The sequence below is a fragment of the Platalea leucorodia genome, assembly GCF_965183815.1.
Source record: "Platalea leucorodia genome assembly, chromosome: 7".
NCBI lineage: Eukaryota > Metazoa > Chordata > Aves > Pelecaniformes > Threskiornithidae > Platalea > Platalea leucorodia.
The window spans coordinates 18,934,016-18,950,370 of NC_138829.1; the positions used below are offsets into that span (position 1 = coordinate 18,934,016).

The window sequence follows — 16,355 nt, forward strand, 5'->3', positions numbered from 1 at the left end:
TTCCCCACTAAACTAGAAATGTGCTTTTCTGAATCTCCTCTCTTTCTTGATCACAATATCCTGACTTCTTTATAGACATGTTCTTCTTTATAGGCTCCCCCTACTTTGATACAGTTTTTCTATGAAATTTTTCTTTTCAGTCAGCCATTCATTTTCCACAGCTTTTTTGGGAACAAGTCAAAACATACGTCTTGGGAGCAAGAAGACATAGCCAGTGTCCACGTGTGTGTATATAGTATGGATTGTAACCTTGCTGGCACATATGGAATGTAGCCATTTCTAAATACTCAGGCAAGCAGTGACTTTCATTCCGGCAATTATCTTTACCATAATAAAGCCTGAAGTTGTTAGTTTCCCTAATACGATTTTTTTGGGCCAGAAAATCATTAGCTAGGATTTTTAGGAACTCTAATAATGCTTTAGTGCATAGCTCCAAGTTATATGTCTGATCTGAAGTTCCTCATAATAACAATGTAATTTTCTTTCCCAAAATTATTAGCAGATATTGAAAGAAAAAGTTATCTTGTTCTTTAGTCTTGACTGCTGTGCAAGAGGCCCTCACTGGTAAACCCATTTTAGGCTTACTCCTATTACACTGATCCATACGCAGTTACTTTCCTATGAATATGAGAAGTTTAAAACTGTATTCAGTACTCCATTTCCTCATTTATTACTCAATTCCTGGTGGGCCAAAACCTCTGCCAGGGCAAGGACCTTGATTATTTACAGGAACCAAGGGAGCCTAACATTTTAACTCAGATAAGAATGGCCTCTCACGATCCCTGAAGATATTTCCTTCTGGACACAGTCCTTCAAACCTCTGGAAATGGAGAAAAAGAATTGAAATGTGACCTGACACACTTTTGCCTTCTAACTCAGGACTCTTAAGAAAAATAAACCGAGTGGTTTTTTTCTTTCACATCTGCTTTCCAGCATGGGAAGTTGCCCTCAATACCCAACCTTTCTTCTGGAATCACTGGGGTGGAAGTGTTTAAAAAAAATAAAAGCCCTTGGCAAATAAAATGAGAATCGGGATAAAATCTGCCAAGTGGGCACTGTTGTTGGGCTGAGAATTGTTCAGACTGATAACAAAATAACACAAGGCCAATGAAAAGAAGCCGAACCCAAAATTTTCATAAAGCAAACTATGCAAACTGAAATCTGATTGAACTTCTTGTTTTCAATTCACAAAGAACCCTGAAAGAATCAAAACGGCAGTCAACAGTGGTCTATGCTTAATCTGACGGCCACAAGAGGGTACAATTTGTAAATTGTAAACGAGTATAACGGTCCCACGGAGCTTTCCCTAAGTGACACCAATCTTTTCTGAAGTCACAAAAACCCACCTCCAGAACTGCCTAAGAGGAATTCTGGCTCTGGCACGGCAGCTCCCCAGGGGCGTCCCCTCGGGGCCTGCACCGGTCGCCAAAGGAAGGCGACGAGCGCCTTTCTGCGCACGTGCTGGGCCCCGTCTTTCTCGTGGGGCGGGCAAAATAGGAGACAGAGAAAGGAAAGCAGTGCTTGAGCGGGGCCTTCCTTGTCACGTGCAATTAATTCTGGGGTGAAAGCTCACGATCCGTGGTTTTGGCTCAGAGCAGCCCCAGTAGAACTCACTTTGACAAACAAATATCAATACTTGTTTGAAAGTATAAAATAAAAATAAGTCGAGCTAATTGAGCATATGATCTGCAATGAGCTCCCATGTACGTAGTGTATCCAGAATACACTCTGAAATGGACTCTCCCGTGCAGTGGTGCGTCTGTGGGTCCCAAATGCACTCGTGTCTCTGCATACTTGAGGGAAATCCGTCAAGCGTATGTTTAGATGTCGGCAGCAGCGGCAGAAGGAGAGACTCGACAGCTTCTGTTCGTTACTGCAACTGTTAGATCCTGTCTCCGTCTATGGAGACCCAACAGCCGCTCACCAGGAGCCGTGTAACTTTTGGATCATTCGGAAACGTGTGACAGGGAAAAAAAAAAAAAGGAAAAAAAAAACCCCCGCCTTTCGCGAGAGGACCGCTCCGGTGGTGTCCAACAACGCAAAGACACCCGAAACAGGTCCCAGGCGCAACGCAGGGAGGCGCGGGGGGGAGCCGCTCCCCAGGACTCCTCCGCCGTGGGGCCCGGGGCCCGCCCGGCCGCCCCGCCGCCTCCCGGCACCACCCGGCGAGGTCCGAGCCGCGGCGCAGGGCGCGGGAGGAGCCGAACGAGCCCGCCGCCTCCCGCGCGCCCGCCGTAACGGCCCGGCCGCGGCCTCGCGCGGGGCCCGCCCGCGCCGCCCGAGAGCGAGCCCGGCAGGGCGCTGCGTGGGGGAGGCGCTGGGCGCGGCGTACGGCACGGCACGGCACGGCACGGCACGGCACGGCACGGCACGGCACGGCACGGCTGCTGCGTGGGACGGCCAGCAGTGCGTGGGGCCCGGCGGCATACGCCCGCCCATAGGCGCGGAGCGCGCCCCCCGCCCGCTGCCCGCCCGGGGCCGCTGGCCCTTTAAATGCTGGCGGGAGGCCCGTGCCGCCGCTGGCTGGGAGACCCCGCGCCTCCAGTGAGAGGTGAAACCAAGATGGCGGCCGCGCAGTGACTGAGGCGGAGACGGAGCCGGTGGGAGCCGGGCTGGACGGGCCGCGCTGCACCGCGCCGTCGCCGCTCGCCCCCTCCGCAGGGCAGAGCGCCTCTCTGCCGGCCGGGCCGCTGAGCGCCTGGAGCGCAGCCACGTCGCAGGGCGCGCTGGGGAGTCGGGACTGAGCCGCCGCAGCACCGGGAGGAGGAGGAGGAGGAGGAGGAAGAAGAATATGGCGGCGGAGTCGGGCTGGGAGTGAAGCCGCCGCCTGCGACGGGAGCCCATGGGGGAGACGGGGCTCTGAGCCTCCCCGCCCGCTTCATCCCGCCCCGGGACAGGCAGCGCCCGCAGGCCCCGGCCAGCCGCGGCGGGAAGGAGGGCGGCTCCTGGAAGCTCCGCGCTGACGGACGGCGATCGAGGGGCTTCGGGCCTGGGCAGCTGCTGCACAATAGAGCCGAGCTCCAGGCCGGGGCGAGCGGCCCCTCTCCCGCCTGCCTCCCCCCGCCTGCTTCACCTCGGCCTCGCCAGCCTCCCGCCTGCTTCCCTCGCCAGGGCCCCGGCCTCCAGGGTCGCCTGCTCCTGTCACGCCGGGCCGGCTGCCCGTTGCCACCCGTGCCGTCTGCTGTCCACCGCTGCTTCCACTCCCGTGGATCCACTTCTGCTCCAGGATCCCTGCTTCATCGCCTCTCCTGCCTGCCCTTCACCCTGCAAAGAGCCTCTCCTCTCTGCGGCTCTCCCCTGCGTAGGCTTACTCGCCTTTTGTGCAGCGCCTGACTGTGCCTGGAGCAGCTCCCCTTTCTTTTCTTGTTCCCCCTCTTCCCCTGCGCCCCCCAGCCCTCTGTTATCCTCGATAATGAGGATCCCGTTGGAGCACTGAAGAGGAGTAAGAAGAGCTTGCTTGGCGTGCCCGTGTGGGGCTGCTACCTTCTTTCCCGCTCCCCTCCTTTGAGGGGGGCCTAGCCCCCGACCAGCCTACTGCTCCTCCAGCAATTGCAAGCCAGAGTGGTGGCTGTGGTGTGGCAGGCGGCAGGATGACTGACACCCGGCGGAGGGTGAAGGTTTACACCCTAAATGAGGACCGCCAGTGGGATGATCGAGGCACAGGGCATGTGTCCTCTTGCTACGTGGAGAGGCTGAAGGGCATGTCCCTGCTAGTCAGGGCAGAGAGTGATGGTAAGTGTGTATGTCTGAAGGTACAGTCTTTCCTCATCCTACCCAGAAAAGGAACCGGGCTTAGCTTTGTGTCTGTTGCCTTAATGTTTTGCTGCATAATTCAAATGTGATTCTTAAATGCAAGTGGGCACTAACCGTACTTCGTTCATATTAGGCCAAGTGAAAGAAAGGGAAGGTTGCCATCAACTGCAAGGATAGTAGGCACTTGGTTCATAGTGCATACACAGCGTTGCATACAAAATACATTCAGTTCTTGTTGCAAATCTTGTATGGGTTTGGATATCTAGTGATCTATCACTAGAAGTCCAATGTACTTCAGGTTCAAAACTGATCATTGTGATATATTTTTCCTTAGATGTTTCTGGAAACAATCCCCTCGTGAAAGGAGTTGTTAAAAACTTAGATCATGTTTTTTAGTATAAATTTTTAAAAGGTCATTGGATGGCTAACACCCTTTTTTTCTCCTTCCCCCTCTTCCCCCTCCCCCCCCGCACCTTTTCTTTGCTAGCAAGAATTATCCAAGACACTCTAGAAGCTATCAACAGTTATCAAAGTACAGTTGTTATAGTAGTGAAGACAATACAATGGACAGAACAGCGTTTTCAGAGATGCTTTTTTTTATGGAATAGTAGTTCTCCGTTCTTCAGCAGTTCTAGATGTTCCTGTAAATAAATATAAAATGATGCATTATCAACTTCCTTCACTTTTTCTGACAACGTATGACAGTAGTATAGGTTGAGTAGTACTGTCTACCCCTGTAGCTTCATGTCTGGGCTAGTCTTAATTATTGGTTGTGAGTTCATGACTGCTATGATCAGAGTAGATTTTAAAATGTATATTTTGCGATACCTAGCATGTAGCATTTTGCTAGTAAAGTCTTGTCAGTGCATGACTTACTACTTCATTAGATATACAGCTACTCTATCTAATCACTTGTAGATGTAATTGTAGCTTGTGACTGTCAACAACAATAATTTTCTTTATTTGGCTTTTTCATTTTAGGAACTAGGATGAAAAGCAACTTGAGAATCATTAATTCTTACTGTTTGAGAAAGTTCTGACAAACTGTACAATAATCTCTACAGCAAAGATCATAAACTGATATGGAGGAATCAAACTTTCATCTAAGCAGGACTGATAATTGAGTTTCTGATAAGATGAATCTCAGGGTTTTGTAGTTTCTTGATTATACTTTAAAAAGTTAAATTGATATTTGATTTTATTTATTTTACACTGAAGAAGATGCACTTGTAGTTTGGCCAGCTTCATAGTGTAAGAGAAAACATTAAAAATGGAAATAGATTTAGTTTAATTTCAGCATGAGGGAGGGAGGTAAAAACAAGGTTATCACTAAATTTTTAGGTTAATCTTTACAGCGTATTTTGTTGTAGATACAGTTCTTTCTGTCTACATGGCTGCTGTGCTCATGTTTAAAAACTGTCATGTCTTCTAGACACTAAACAATTTCCCGATTTATATTTCTTTATTCTTTTTAGAAAAGAAAGCAAAAGAACTGCAGTTCATAACCTGCTTGTGAAGAAATAGCCCATTCAAACTAAAATCCCTTTATTGACTTTCAGTGGGATTTGTATGCTTAGGACTGATGAGAACTTGAATTGGACTGTTGTTGCCAGCTTATTTCTTGTAAATGAACATCTGTAAGAAGGAGAATACAAATTGGTATAAATGGTCCCAAAACAAAGATGAAGTCATTACTTCGTGTTGCATAGCTAAGATACTCTAATCAAAGCAGAACGGGCTCAAACTTCTAATTGCACCTAAGACACAGGAGTATATTTAATAGAATACACACATTGGACCTCTCTCAAACAGCATACATACACTTCAAGAGTATTGAATAATATACAGAGCTTACGTTCTTAATTTAGTAGGTAGTATCAGTCCTGGGTAAATGTGCACTCTATTAATAGGCTAGTTTTTCTAACTTGCTTGTGTAAACACCTCATAAAATCTGATTTATATTTTGTTTACTCCCAGTGTCAATTGTTTGTGGGCTGATTTTGAAGGCAAATGCAGTCAGTTTGACATGTGAGCAAATGGTTTGGAAACAGGTTAACGCCAGACTTGTGTTTTAGGTACTATGCAAGTTGTGTGTTTCCTTGTGTGCTTTTTACCTATGTGAAGTAGTTGACTGTGATTTTTTTTTTTTTTCCCCCTAGTTATCAAAAACAGAAGTACTAGGAACCTGACCTATACACTGTTTGCCTCCATGTTTCCATTGCGTTCTTGTATTGTCTTTCTTTGTACAGCTCCTCCTCTTTCCACAATGAAACTTCTTCCTTCCTCCTTTTCTAAACCAGCTTTTCCTAGCGTTTGTGCTGAGGTTCATCCTGTGTGCGCTGGCGTGTTCTTACTGACTTACTCCGGGAAGCTGACTGAAAACCTCGGGATCTGCCTGAAGTTGGGGGCTCTGTTTCCTGAGTGGGGGAGGCCGTGGGGGATGTTAGCAGTAGTTCCTGCTGTCTATGGGAAATTCCCGCTCCTGTTAAAGGGCCAGTTTGGCTGTGCACAGAGCAACAGCAGAATTACCAGGGGTTCATTTGGCTGACCATGTGAGCAAGCACATAGTTCAGTCTTTTGGTTGTGCAGCTGTGACTTGGTGTAGCTCCATAGCTGCTTTATAAGTGGTGGAGATTTTATGGCAGGGTCAGGGTGTTCAGATAAGGGAGCTACAATCAGTATGCCAAGTCCAAGGTAAGCTATCATCTGGAATTGGAGCAATAAGAACTGAATAAGAGTGCAATTTTTTTCTCTATAGGAGTGGTTTTTTGTCTTGGGTTGACGTTTTTTTTAACACCATCTTAAAAGAATTTAGAGCAGATGAGTGATTTGTGTTGCCATCTGAGATGTCTAATGCTCCCAGGCATTAAACTTTAAGAGTCATTGCAGGCAATTTGGAGTAATTTATTAGAGTGCAGAAATATCATAAGCTGCTTTCAGATCAGATATATTATGCTTTGAAACAGGGAATTGTATTTTTTTTTTTACACTTAAACAACTGTTAACTTTTTTACTTAAAACCCTGAAAAGTTTCTCTGTGTGATTCGTAGATGCAGTGTATTCTACTTGAATTGCAGTAGAGTAATAGTGAACTCTTTTCTTACAAATGATCACCTTCCATGTTGAGTTTCTGTGTATAATCAGAAGCCTTTGATTTCTTACCTGTTTCTCGCATGGTATTTTAGGCTGCTGTGGCCTGCCTCATTCTTAAAATGTCTGTGTGCTTCTAGATTTTCACTGCATGGTTTCAGATCGCTTTTTTTTTTGTGCTGAGCCCAGATGACTGAAGTTACTGCTAAAATGAACTTTTCTGTTGAACTAACTTGGGTTAATTTGAAGGCTTAAGCTTTTGATTAAAGCTCACTAGTCCTGTAACTAAACTTTTTGACAAGCCAAAGTGAACTCCCCCATTGGAGGCCATATTTGCCAGCTTTCTTTTAGGAACTATCTAATCACTTTTATTCAGATGTTGTAGTTTGCCACTTCTGAATTCTATATGTTAATGACTTTTGCCACAGCGTAGGCATCTGCATCCTCGCTGTTTCTTTAGATTAGCCATCAGTAACCCTGTAATACTGGCAGAAGGTTTAGCCAAAATTTGGCTTAAGTTTGCTTTACCTTGCTCAAACTCAAGGCATTAATTTTATTTATTTATTTACAGGAAAGCAACACAGGAAAATTTTGTGATTATGTACTTACCTTAGGTTAAAATGAAAAAAAAATTTGGGGTGTGTGGGGGATATTTTTTTTGTTTGTTTGTTACTTTTCTCCTGGTTCTCCCCTCTCCATAATGTTTGGGTTTGACCCTTCAGAAATGTGTTAGACTGAGGACTAGTCTCTTGCGAGTGCAGAGTGCGTTCTTAGACCTCAGTTTGAGCTGTTTCCTAAATTTCTGTGGATTGGTTTCTGTGATTCAGTAGCAGCAGAACTGATTGCAGAACTTAAACTTGTGTGTGCATCTTGCAAATAACAGCTCGTGAATTGAAATTTTCGTTTAAACGTAAACATGTTTATACTGGTGAGGAGTAATGAGCGACACGGTACTCCTTTTGAGGAAGGATCCACATAACAGTTTAATGGGAGAGGAGCAATATTCCATATCAGCAGGTCTCCTCCGTATGCAGATTTGTTGTTTAAGACTACTGGATCAGGATATTGGATGTTCTCTAAATATCTTTGAAAATAGCATTGTATATCTGTATGTGATCTCTTTTGAGCAAGTCTTTCCCTATACACGCATTCCTTTCACGGCACAGAATGGTATCATTATACTAACAAAAAAACCCAGCTGTGCTATATTGTATTACAGTAGAAAATAACAAAATTCTGCAAATCAATGTTTTCTTCTTTATAGGTGGTTTCAGATGTTACTTTCTGGCACCAATGTTTTGCAGTTACCTTTACAAATTCATTCAAGCTATAATTTAGAAAATAACTAGATCTGCATAATTTGGGGGGCTTTATTAAAACCATGACTTGTATTAAGGTGAGTTTTCAGGTCTTGCCTAACTTTGAATAGAGTCATTCGGTCAATGAAGATGAAATCTTGTTGGTGTATTTTTATAAAGTAGACTGGATAGTCTTAACATATCATAGGATAGTACCAAGAGGAAAATACCTACATGGAAAGTAGTTGCTTATGACAAATGCAAGAGTAAGCTTCTTGAACTGTATTTAGGAAGCAATACTGATGTTGACCTTGAATGGTGAAGAACTTTATTTGCTAAATGTTAAATCTCTGTAACCTTTTTCTAAATAATGTATTTGTGTTACGTCTGTTACTCTTGCCTGGTTCCCAGAAGCAAGTAACAGAGACCTAAGACCACCTCATACCAGGAAGGGGCCTGATCCTGTAAAACTTACTGCATGAAAATAAGCTCACTGAACTAGCTAGTAGAATAGTCACTGATTTTGAGTCGTTGAACCCTTTTTTGGGTAGTTGCACAAATAGAGCATCAGATTCTCCAGAAGGATAGATTTGGGGTAGTTACCGGTTTTAGAGCACAGTTTATGCTTTGGTATGTTTCTGTCTCCAAATTCATATTTTTCTAGTTTTTGTCCAGAATGGTGAGGAATAAGTTGAATCATGTGGTAATGAGAAGCAAGTCAAGCCTTATAAGGCTTGATTTGTCTTTCCTGCAAGTGTCAGGTTTAGCAGAGAAGAAGAAATGCTCTTTTGTGGTAAGTGTAGTAAAGAGGTAATTCTCTAGTGTCTGCTTCTAGCCTGGAAGATGAAATGTCTGCATGCAATTGTCTTCAAGATTTTTTTTTTTTTTAAATAGTATTTTGTCAAACATGGCATTCAAGTTATGTATGATATTCTGCTAATTTGAGGATTTCCATGTCTGTAGATTTGTATTCAGCAGTTAAAATATAATGTTGAAATTATCAATTGCTTTTAATTCTTACAAGATTCTAATTCATGTTTGCTGCTATTAAATATTTCTAGACTGTAAAGACTTTCTAGAAGTTAGTCAACCAAATTAATAGCACAAAATAATCTAAAACTTCATGTAGTTGAAGCCGAGGCTTTGAAACTGAAAGTAAGATTTCAGTAAAATACTGCCTATAACTGATGATCATAATGGAAAAGGGAATGCTGTTTTTAGATGTTCACTAGGCAAACTCAGAATTTAAAGCTCGAGACTATGGTCTAAATACCACAGTGTTTTAGATTCATCAGTAAAGCTCATCTTAGATGTTTTCCTTCTCTGTCCTGCTTTGTAGTTTGTGATTTTTATTTTTTTTCTTCAGTTACGCTGTCACACTTAAGCTGCTTTGTTAACAGAGCTGATGCGGGTTAGAAAACTGGAAAAATTCTTCAAAAAAGAAAGGGTAGTATGTGTAGTTTTGGGGGGAGATTGCTTTTTTTGTTGTGTCTTATTTTCCCTTGAGGGCTGCTTAGTTCAGTTTTGTTGTTGGATTGTATTTAATTAGTAAACAGCTCTTACTGCAAGAGCAGTTGAGATAGGGTGATAGCTTCTCAAGCCAACTTCATTAGTGAAGGCTGCTTCTTATAGAACAACAGACCTAGAAATTAGGAAGAAGCAGCCATCACAGGTAAGTTACTTTGTTAATTAAAAAAAAAAAAAAATTAGTTGTATCTGATTATCACATGCATAATAAGCTAATGAATATAAAAATCCTTGGTAAAGCTTCTAAATTCATGAAGTAACAACCTTTCTTACTCCACCTGGAGTACGGTGTCCAGCTCTGGATCCATTAGCACAGGAAAGACATGGACCTGTTGGAGCAGGTCCAGAGGAGGGCCACAAAAATGGTCAGAGGATGGAACACCTCTGCTATGAAGGAAGGCTGGGAGAGTTGGGGTTGTTCAGCCTGGAGAAGAGAAGGCTCTGGGGAGACCTTATAGCAGCCTTTCAACACTTAAAGGGGGCTTTTAGGAAAGATGGGGACAGACTTTTTAGTAGGGCCTGTAGTGATAGGACAAGGGGTAATGGTTTTAAACTAAAGGAGGGTAGATTCAGACTAGATATAAGGAAGGAATTTTTTACGGTGAGGGTGGTGAAACACTGGCAGAGGTTGCTCAGAGAGGTGGTAGATGCCCCATCCCTGGAAACATTCAGAGTCAGGCTGGATGGGGCTCTGAGCAGCCTGATCTAGCTGCAGATGTCCCTGCTCATTGCAGGGGGGTTGGACTAGATGACCTTTAAAAGTCCCTTCCAATCCAGACCATTCTGTGATTCTATGATCTTCTATTAGTCAGTAGCAATTCTTCAGGAAAGGAGGGTGGGGTTTTTTTTGTAAATGTAACTTAGGAGATTGAGGATGATGATACGTAGTAAACAAACATTGATTTGGGATATTTTTTGCTGTGGATTTTATAATTGGTATACTCTTCAGATAGTGAAAACTAGCTAGTCATTGTTGATTCTCCTATGAGATTTGGAAGTACAATTTTCAATTCCAGGTATGTCTTTCAAATCCAAGTAATTTGTTTTCTTGTCCTGTCTTCAAGTTCTCGGGCTTCCATATCTGAGGTGGTTGAAGCATTTTATTTTTTCTTTAGTGTAGATTTTGTGAGGATATTTGGCAAATATTCTAGTAATATAAATGTAAGACTGCCTTAAAACTATAGCTATGAAACTGAGAAGTTGAGACTTTTCTTAAAGTTTGGACTTTTCTTAAGCAGGTAAATGAATGGAGAAGTGCCACTTTAAAGGGGTACCTGCAGCCTTATGTTTTAATTACAAGACTGACTATGCAAGTTAATATATCAGTACTGCTTCATGTATGTTGAGTGAAGCTCTGCAGATATGTAAATTTAAGTCATGGCTGTAAAGAGTCCCTTGTGCAGTGGCATTTGTGCAGCTGAGCAGCAAGGTGGATGAGGGATGTGATTGGACCAAAAATAAGAGCAGTTTTAAGGGTTGTTTTCACCTAGATCAACCCTCTGAACCATTTAAATGTGGCATGTGTTAACACTAATGCTTATGCAAAAGGAAGGGCAAGAAAACACAGACATGAGGGTGGAATTGCTGTTCTATGTCTCAAATCGGTATAAGCTGCTGTGAAACCATTGTTCCAAAGTTTATCATGTCTGAAGTGTTTTGGTATTGGCAGTCACAGTGGTTTCCGCTCTAAGCATTAGTTTCTAGATATGCTTTCCAGCAAACTAATAGAAGTGTTTTAGCTAAACTTTAAGAACAAATGCCACATGATTAGCAAATTTTGTACAAAACAACCATAGGGGATCTATGGAGTGTAGTTGTGATGCTTTTTCTGTGGTGATTTTTTGCAGAATTTGTCATCTCTAAAAAAATTTCTATGGAAAACTCATTACTCGGAGCAAGAAAGAGGTTAAAACTCCAGTCCTTAAATCACTCTTGAATGTTCTGTACTGTGTGAACAACATCTTTGAGGGAAAAATGAAACATAAAGCTGTAGAATATAGGTTTAAGAGGCTTATTGTTGGGAGGAAAGGTGTTAATACCTACTTGAGGAAAGAGTGATCAGAAAATTCATGTTGAGATTGAAATTTTAGTACACATGTAAATAAGTGGAACTTTTTTTTTCTAGGCTCTCTTCTTTTGGAGTCCAAAATTAACCCGAACACTGCGTACCAGAAGCAACAGGTAAACATACTTTTTTTTTTTCCCCCCTCATGTTTAAAGGCAGGTTCTTTAACTTCAGCAATACAGTCATTTTTTTGCCTCTTGCAAATTATATTGTATGTTCTTGTACCAAAAATAGGAGGCAAAGTAGTTCTCAACATTTTTGTGCATTTCACGATACATGTGTGTTATTTCTCTGAATTTTTTGTGAAGATATATAGATAACTTGCACTCTATTTTACACCAAAAAATGCTTTGGGAGAGACGGGCACAGCATAGTTGTGAAAATTACAAAGTAGCTGAGGTTCCTGAGGATTATGGTATCTGAAACTTAATATCATCTGGCTTTTTTCTTCTTTGTATTTCAGATACTACAGCTTTCAATGTATTTTATTTAAGAGAAGACTAGAAGGCTTTAAAGCTATTTGCATGTTTACCTTTGTTTGGCTTTTACTTGGAAGATGGATATGGGTTACTGCTGCTTCAAAGCATTCAGTATGCATAAAAGCAGCTTCTCACCTCTAGTTTGCACCTTGCTTCAATTATTTAAGCCATACATTCTGAGCCCCTAAAGAATGCTATTGAGATGGGTGAGAAGTGAACCGTAGGTCTTGCACTTTGTTTCTTGTTCTTATCTCATGGATGCTGAGAATTTATCCTTAGAGGTTTAGAAATGTTGAACCAGATTGTATTTTGTTGCCTGTCTGGTGAGCTCAGACTTGCTAAAATCCCGTCAGGTACAGTTAATGTACTAAAACACTCTTCAGTCTTCAGCTTTAATAGTTTATAATAAGCATAGACATACTGTAGTTTTGCTCACAGGCAGTCCCAGTGGTTGTGCGGCTGCAGCTGTTTGTAGGATTGTATGTTGAACTGAATGGGGAGGACCAGTCTGGGTTTAAAATACCCTTCCGTGGAAAATTTAACCTGTATCTGCTGCTTGATATACTTCATCGTGCACCATATAAACAGTCTGTACTGAACAACTGGTAAGGCCAGTGTGGGGTGGAGAATCAATAGCAGGGAGTAAGAAAGGACAAGACCAGCAAAAATGCTAAGCAAGCTAACTCTTAGCTGTAATCCTGACCAGCCTGAAGTCGTGGTTCTATGATACAGTAACTCGAGCTTTAGGACTCCTAAAATGACATCGACTATTTCATAGCTCTATGGCATAAAGTGCTGATCTCGTGTAAACTTGCTTTGCTGGTTGAAATCTGTTCAAAGAGCATTGAGGGACAAGCTTTGTATCAGTAGGCTTTATGCCAGATCAAACATGAAGCGTACTTAAAGTAGGCATAAAATTACTAGATCAGTGCAAACCACCACACGTGCTTGTCAGTGCAACAGTATTTCATATCTGTGCTCATTGCTGCTCTCGGTCAGATGTATTGTAATCTAGCACTGCACAAATCAGTGCTGGTGATTGTGAAAACATGGTTAGAGAAATAAAAATACTAAACATGAATCTGTCCTGTTAGAACAGCACTGTACATTTTCCGTGCTGGAGAAGGAAGAGTGCTGTTCTTAAAGCTTTCAAATGCTGCACAGACAGAAATTTATATTTGCAGGTGGATTTTTCATATTATTTCAGCAAAGCAGTATCTAATATAGATTAGGTGTAGGGCTCCACTCTGAGCATTAGAAATACCAAATCTTTCTTGGTGCGTGTGTTAATCCTACTTTGTAGCACGTTATCTTTCAGGTGAGGCCTACTTATCCTTTCCCTTGGTGAAAGGCAAGTTCAGAGTTTAACCCTGATTCCATATGAGCTAAGCTTGGAGCTTAGCAGCTGAAAAGAAGAGTTGCTTCTTAACAGCTCTGCTCATAGAACTCTGAACTGCCTGAACTCACTAAATCACAAGAAAATCAACTTGGTACTCCAAATCCCTCTTCAAAAACTGGTAACTCTCTCGTCAGCAGAAGTTTCAAGCCACCTCACACAAGATCCATTTGTGGAACTGTGGGATGGAAGAGTGAGTGAGATCTTTCCTTTTTGGCTGCAGAATGCCGCTTAGGTCACCTCAGCTACTAGTGAAATTGCAGCCTGAGATAGAAGACTTACTTTTGAGTTTGCCTGCAGTTGTCAGTTGCACTCATAAAATTTCAAGGAAAATCTACTAGAAACGTAAGACTTGAAATGTCAAAGTAACTTTCCATTGTTATGGTCTTACCAGCCTTTTATCTCAAAATTTTGTTGTGAGGGTGAACCTCCATTCCCTTTTAAGGGGGTACATAGCAGTACATTAGAGCTGTTTTTACTGTGACATACGTAGCAAGTGGCTTTTGGGCACTTCGGATATCTAATGGAGTAAGTGGATGAGTTCTGACTTTTGTCTAGGCTGACATGAGGCTCGTAAGAAGAAACAATCTCTTTATTGGACCAACTAACATAATCTGTGGTTGGAAGGGAGGAGAGATGCGTGATAGTTAAGCTTCTGGGGAAACTTGCCATGCCAGTTGCTTTGGGTTCTTCAACAAGCCTATAGATACCTTTGTGATAAACAGTGAAGTTCTTCCACTGGTGAAAGAACCTTCTACCTATGCTGCACTGTTAGTGCTAGCGTGAAACAGATTGTCTCAGTATTTGTTGATATCACAAATTATGTAATCTCAGCGTATACGTATGTATATTTTAATGATAACTGGCACAGCTTAGATCATTATTTGTCAAAATAATAGTGTGAAGACCTGAGTACAAGTTTGCCTTGCTGCCTGTGCTCGCTTGGCATGTAAAACATCCGTGGAAACCACAAAAGAAAAAAAACAAACAAACAAACAAAAAAACTTCAACAACAACAGAAGCCATACCCTGTGAACCTGAGCTTCAAGGAAAATGTTGACAAATTGTCTGCTTTAGATTTCTTGGGGTTTAGGATTGAAAGCAATGACAGCCCTTTATTGTGGATTGGTCAGGTCTCTGTATGCACATAAATGTTGATCTAATTGATGGTAGGTGGCAACTGTCTGCTTTTCCCTTTGGAGAAGAATACTTGGCAGATCTTGAGACCTGCTCGGGGACTCATTTTTCACACGTCCGCATGGTCCTGAGATACTTCAGTTTGCACAGTCTAGTCCCCGGTCTTCCCAGACTTACCTGCCATCTAGAGGTTTGAAATAATTCCTTAAAGCATGAAACACATAGGCAGTCTTTTAACTACCTTTTCACTAGTCGGATAAATTAGATTAGTCTTTCTGTCACAATGAAGAATCATTTTCTGCTGTGCATTCAAAAAAAAAAAAAGTGCCTATGTATCTGTTTCTGTAACATAGAATTGCTACCAGTGGAAGTTTTTTGGGTGCTCTGAACCCTGTACTTCTGGCAAACTCATCCTTACTTGTACTAGAACTAGAAGAAAGGAATCCATGTGAGGAAAATAAGCTAGAAAGAAAACAACTTGAGAAACTAGTGTCCTGTGGCTCAGAAAAAAGACTAATATTTCTTATGTTAAGGTACTATTTGTAGGCAGCAGATTTCTTCTGAAAAAGCAAAATATGCATCAGTACAGCCATTCGGCCTCCTAACTTGTATTCTTGTTTAGGGCTATATGTGAAGTTTTATTGGTATTCTTATTTTAAAATGTTACGATAATGGTCCTATAACTTCGGTATGGAATATACTGGATTTAATTATGGGTAAGTAGCACACAGCTTAAAAGCAAATTTTGTTTAGTAAGTGGAATTCAATTATACTATGGGTTGCTGGACCACACATAGAATATGTAGTTTTCCTCTCCTGTTGTTGTTGATTGTTTTATTAATATACTAGTAAAAGTAGAAGATACTTTAATTATAGTGTCTGGTGAAGTCAGTTTACACACTTCAATCCATGGTCTAGTTTTTATGGTTTTTTTTGGTTGTGTTTTTTTTTTTAAGGCATTAAAATGACACAATTCCAGAATGCTAGCAACAGAGGTGCTGTTCTTAAACAAGTGATCCTGATTCAGAAAATGAATAATGGCACTAGTATTTAAGGACAAGACACCTCTTCCTATGCAACCTTAAAGGAGAAATAAACTCTATATACATAGCATTTATCTAGGGAGAAAGCTGATATGGGTGTGGACTGGGGTGTATACTTTTCAATATACTTTGGCAATGCTTTAGTGATAGAACAGTAAAGACTTATATCCTCAACTTTATTTTAGATACATCCATGTACATCCTGTAACCCAGTGATGAATTATGTATTGCATCCCTTTTTGTGCCTGAAACAAGGAAGACTTGAGTTGCTTACAGCTTACAGCTACAAAGTCTTGCCTCTGCACTAGAAACTTCAGTGTCTCGCGTCCTCTGCTTTTGCAGTCCTTTTTTCAGTTCCTCACAAGGATACAAAGCTTAAATTCATCCAGAGTACCATCTACTAGCTATGTAGCTCGAAGGTGGCTATCCTTGAATGATGGAGAGCAGACTTATTAGTAACAAAGCTAAATTTTGAAAAGATCCAAAAAGGCACTGACAGAATGCTCAGAGAAGATGAACTTCCTACCCTTGCTGTCAGGACAAGCGAGCCAACAGTGAAACTATTTG

The 16,355-nt window shown here is 41.9% G+C and overlaps 1 protein-coding gene across 1 annotated transcript in view; it reads left to right on the forward strand.

The window, feature by feature from the left end:
• The first annotated feature begins 2,350 nt into the window (after positions 1 to 2,350).
• The window catches only part of PPP4R3A (protein phosphatase 4 regulatory subunit 3A), a 47,572-nt gene continuing 33,567 nt past the window's right edge, over positions 2,351 to 16,355 (forward strand). The window contains exons 1-2 of the mRNA XM_082317929.1: positions 2,351 to 3,732; positions 11,794 to 11,849. Coding sequence (XP_082174055.1) covers positions 3,591 to 3,732; positions 11,794 to 11,849 — 198 coding nt within the window. The 5' untranslated portion in view covers positions 2,351 to 3,590. The remainder of the gene's footprint in view (positions 3,733 to 11,793; positions 11,850 to 16,355) is intronic.